This window comes from Octodon degus, unplaced genomic scaffold (genome assembly GCF_000260255.1).
Source record: "Octodon degus isolate 3935 unplaced genomic scaffold, OctDeg1.0 scaffold00105, whole genome shotgun sequence".
Classification (NCBI taxonomy): Eukaryota; Metazoa; Chordata; class Mammalia; order Rodentia; family Octodontidae; genus Octodon; species Octodon degus.
In genome coordinates, this window is record NW_004524681.1 from 2,612,477 (window position 1) to 2,617,436 (window position 4,960).

At 54.2% G+C, this 4,960-nt stretch overlaps 1 protein-coding gene across 1 annotated transcript in view; it reads left to right on the plus strand.

Moving 5' to 3' along the window:
* The window catches only part of Fam214a (family with sequence similarity 214 member A), a 55,167-nt gene extending 50,431 nt beyond the window's left edge, over positions 1–4,736 (plus strand). The window contains exons 9-11 of the mRNA XM_023724057.1: positions 1,116–1,184; positions 2,919–3,118; positions 3,904–4,736. Coding sequence (XP_023579825.1) covers positions 1,116–1,184; positions 2,919–3,118; positions 3,904–4,057 — 423 coding nt within the window. The 3' untranslated portion in view covers positions 4,058–4,736. The remainder of the gene's footprint in view (positions 1–1,115; positions 1,185–2,918; positions 3,119–3,903) is intronic.
* The last annotated feature ends 224 nt before the right edge of the window (positions 4,737–4,960 follow it).

Genomic DNA, 4,960 nt, shown 5'->3' on the forward strand with positions numbered 1-4,960 from the left:
CCGCAGGGCGCTGTCCCCAGGCCCGCGCGGCCCCCGGGCGCCTGGCTGTTGGCGGCTCACACATTCCCTTCTTGTTCAAACTTAGGCTTCGGGCCTTGTTTAGAGTTCTCAGAAAAGCAGCCCTGCTTCCTGCGCTGAGCTCCGAGCGGGAGCCCGCAGTCCCTCGCAGAGGCCGTGCTGCCCCCCACCCCGCGGGCTCGGGGCGCGGGTGGGCGCGCCCCCCGGTGCTGCGGTGCTGCGGTGCTGCGGACGGCGCCAGGCCCCCGGGACTCCGCCGACCCGGGAGAGTTCTCTCGCGAAACGGGACGGCCGAGGTTCAGCCTCCAGCTGGACTCGCATTTTAGCTAGCCGTGTTCTGGTGCAGTGAGCTGGGTTTCTTAGCTCTTAGTAAGCGGCTGAAAAGCAGTGGCGTAGGAAAGTCCCAAATGACACAACGTGGCATAAGGTGATTTGTGAAGAAATTAATCCTTGGAAAATGGGTTACCATAGCCTTGGGTAGAACAAGCCACAGGCCCGGAAGTTGCTGAGCAAGCTGTTTTCCCTATTTCGCGCCTTGAGCATTGCTTCAGTACATTACCAGGCAAGCACCACAAACTCCTGAATCCCCCTCTCCTCTCTTCTTCTTCTTCTCCATCTCCCCTTCCTCCCTCTCTCCTTCCCTTTCCTTTTCTCTCTCCTTCTTCCCTTCCTCCTTGTTTCTTCTCGCTTACAGTCAGAATTCAGATGCTACTTAACTCCTTGACTAGAAAGCATACTGGTCTTGGGCCTAGACTTCCACCTCCTGCTCTCGCTGTTCTTCTCTACGTGCGCAGAGAGCAGCGAGTCCATTTGTTTCCTCCTTCCCTAAGATAGACGGGCATGGCCTTGGAGCTGGGCCAGCTTGCCGCCATCTCCCCTCACAGGGGCTTCGCGGCGCAGCCGCAGGTCCTAGGTAGTACTCACGTAGCGTCTCCAGGCTGGGAGCCTTGCTATTTCATAGTCATGGAATGTATTTCTGTTAATTCAGTTGGAATGTTTTCTGTAGAAAGTGCTCTGCAGCGTTAGTAAGGGCATGGTGTATAGTTTTGGTCTTGCGTCTGCGTCCGTTTGTACTCACTTGTCTTCTTTGTTTCAAGGGCGTGATCCCCTTGGAGTCCCTTGGTAAGAGGGGTTACCGGGTGCCTCCTTCAGGAACAGTGCAAGTGGTATGTGTTTTCTAGCCTACAATTGCAATAGTCACTCTCTCTCACATGTAGAGCTTAGTGCTTTCTCCTGCCACTGCTGCGCAGCGACTCTGGTAAGTAACAGTGGGGCTGCAGCGTGGTTTGGAGTTGCCATGCTCTGCCCAGAATGGCTTTTTGGGGACCCCATGAAGGGAAGCATTAATAGATTACTGAAGGAGAATGCTTTGGAGACATAGTCCATGGTCATCTGCACAGCTTAAAGCTGTTTTCCAGATAACGAGGCCCTAGCGTTCTTGGTGCCTTCTGTTTACTGTGAGAAGGCACGTCGAGATCCATCTCTTTAAAAACAGATGCAGGTCTCAGCATTGCTTCGGCGGGAAAGCTTGGCACAGTGCTGGGGTCTGCAGTGCAGTGATCTGATCGAGCAGGCTGGGACCACTAAGTGGAACCCGCAGTCTGGCCAGCGGCAGGTAGGCAGGCAGGCAGGCAGGCAGGCAGGCCGGCCGGCCTCTGCCCTTTAGTCTGGCAGCTCTCGTCACCTGGGCTGGTGATCCCAGCTGCAGCGTCTGACCCTGGCGATGGCGCCCCTCCAGGCCTGCTTGGGTCTCTTGTGGAGCTGGGAGACTACAGAGCTGCCCAGAACCTGGCATGCTGTGTCACCCTGGGCCACCAGCACTGTGTGGTGGCCACCGGTGTGCTTCACAGTACATGGAAGTGAAACACAGCCCCTCAGACCCTGGTCCACAGAGCAGGCGGCGCAGCAGAGTTAAGCGTGACTTCAGTCCATGGGTCCCCCGAGCTGCAGGAGTGACAGCCTCTGAGTTGGGTCCCTCCTGCCAGCTGGTGGCTGACTTCACAGTGTCATGCTGATGTGACCGGCACACTGCCCTCTCGCTCTGCAGGCACCAGCCAGGCGGTTCCTTCTAACTGTGAAGCTTGGCTTCTCTCCTTCCATGTTTTGATTCTGCACAGCCGTTGTTTAGCGCCTGCTTCTGGGTGTGGGCGTGTACGAAGGGCCCGCTAGGCTAGACCGCATCGCATGGCGATGTGCCTTCGTCCAGACTCGGGTGATGCGGTGAGGGGGAGGGCTGCGGAAAGCGCGCCAGCCTGGCCGTGGGGTGCTGCTGACTGGGACGGTCAGGCAGCAGTGATTTCAGGGTGAGGACGTGGAGTGTTGCCAGCCTGCTCTGGGGCTAATAGCAATGAGATGTATTTCATAAACCTTGAAAGGATTTGAAGTAGAAACGTCTCTGAGCTTGTGTAGTATTATAAGTATTTGTATATAAAGCAACAAAGATTCTAGTTTTATTGAACTTGTGTTTTTAAAAATTCTGTTTACTAACCATTAAAAGGTGAGAAAACTTAATATTCTGCTTTGAGAATTTTCCATTTGATTATTATCTACAAAGCTAAAGTTTGAAATTATAGAACTAGAATATTTTAACCCTATAAGGGTGTGTTTTGCTGGAATTAACCTATCCTGAAAATCTAAACAGAGAAAAAAATATATTGTTTTGTATTAACATGAAATCTATAATTAAAGATTTTGATTTATTACAGGACTTTATAATATTGTGAAATAAAAGGTCAAAACTCGGCAGCAGCATTGAACGCTAGCGTTAGTTAGTCCACGCCGCGTGGCGGCGGCAGGATGAGTTCTGTCAGAAGCTGCTTAGTTTTGGCGCAGCCATCTGACGCCCTCCCCGGGGCCCCGCGTCCCTGCCCCTGCAGAGCGCTCCTCTGTTGTCTCTGCAGACCTTATTCAACCCCAACAAGACTGTGGTGAAGATGTTCGTGGTGGTGTACGACCTGCGTGGCATGCCCGCCAACCACCAGACCTTCCTGCGGCAGAGGATCTTCTCCGTGCCCGTGGAGCCCGAGGCCAGGACCAGCACCGGCCAGGGGCGCACCCGGCCCGCGGAGGAGCGCCTGTTACGCTACCTCATCCATCTGAGGTGACGTTTTGGGAGCCCTGGTGACTGTACCTGGGGCGTGTTGTGGTGTCGGGTCAGAAGCAGGTCCTAACAGGCTGCACCTGAGGCTGGCCGGCCGGTGCGGTGGTGCCACCAGAAATTCCCTGCCTGTCGCTTGCCCCACCGGGGCTCCAGCCAGGTCTGGGCACAGCTGTCAGGGCCGGGGCAGCGCCTTCCCGTGCCCGTGGCCAGCGCTCCTTCAGCTGGTGTTTCCCTGTGTCCAGTAGCACCCCACGGCCAGTAGCAGCATCCCTGCCCAGTAGCCCAAGGCACACAGGCACCCAGCACAGACAGCAGTGGGACCTGCCGGCTGTCCTCAGCTCTTGGGCCACTTGGGTGAGACGGCTGCTCCTGCCGAGCACCGCCATTCTCTCACCTGTGCTGTCTCAAGACAGGTTTCAGTAGTGACTCGAGTGGGGGAGCCATCTTCATCTGACCAGATCTTGGAAGGCTGGCGCCCTAACGTGGATCGGCCTGGGGGTCTCGCAGACGCAGGACTCTGGGCACAGGCAGTGGCGACCCCCGGGGCTGAGATGATGCCCAGCTGTCGGGAAGAAAGCAGAGGGCCTGAGGGCCGGGCAGGGCAGGGCATGGACGGCAGAGGCGGGGACAGCCTCGGGTCTGCGGTGTCCCTGGGAGTCGGGGACTACAGCAAGAGTGAGGCTCCCTGTTGCCGTATTAGTATAGATCATCCTCAGAAAGTTTGGCTGCTCAAGTGGATGTGCGTTAAAGACCTGTTTCCTGAAGGTGTCTCTGTTTTTGCGCAGGTTCCAGAGTTCTAAATCTGGAAAGATCTACCTCCACAGGGACGTGCGGCTCCTGTTCTCCAGGAAGTCCATGGAGGTCGACAGTGGTGCAGCGTATGAACTCAAATCCTACACTGAGTCGCCAACCAACCCTCAGTTCTCACCACGCTGTTGACCAGGAGTGACAAGTGGAAGTGTTGCTCAGGCCCCCGGTTTGAAGTAAAGATCCAGAGAGGAGTGGAGCACGCTGACAGCCGGGAGAAAGCAGACCCCTCCACGCCCAGACCAGTGGCCCAGAGGTGCCCTGCTGTGGAAACCACTTCCTGGACACGTTGCAGTTGCAGAGGCCCCGTTAGTTAGTGTTTACATGTTTCGTTTCTATTATTTAATATTTAATGTTTCCCTTAATACTCAAGCAATGTTTGTCTGTAGTGTTCTTATGTAGCACAAATCTTATGTAAGATCATACTATGTATTTTTGACGTTAACGTTGGAATCTGAAATATATGCACACGTCTTTAATTTTGTGTGATGTGTTTTAAATGCTGTTCATCTAAACTATTGAGAATGAACTGTTGAGCTTCCCGAAGATGAATGCACTATGCAAGCATGTGTACCTTTTCTATTTGGAGCTGAGTCTGGCCACGGGGCGGGCAGCCCTCCCTGCTCTCCGGGAGGCGCAGTCGGCCTGCTGCTGCGCTGCCTGCTCCCAGTGCTCAGGCGGGTCTATTTTTCCTTAATCCCTACTCCAGAGGCTTTTCAGCAAACTGCTGTCCCATGCTAGAAATTTTCTGAAATTGTTAAGATATGGACTTTGAAAACAAATTAGTATTTATATTGTAAATATATGCCAAAAAACTAAAAACAAAGTGTATTTGGCTTTTATTTTTAGTTGAGATATTTATATGCTTGGGCGAGTTAGCACATCAGGCAGGTGCCAAGGTGGCTCAGCATGTCGGGCTTCTCTGGGTCAGCCCCGGAAAGGCCACCCAGCAGTGGGGAGAGGGCCAGCGCCCCACAAGAGCCAACCCAGACTGAGGAAAGCCCCTGCAACAGGAGGAACATGTGTCACCGCTGC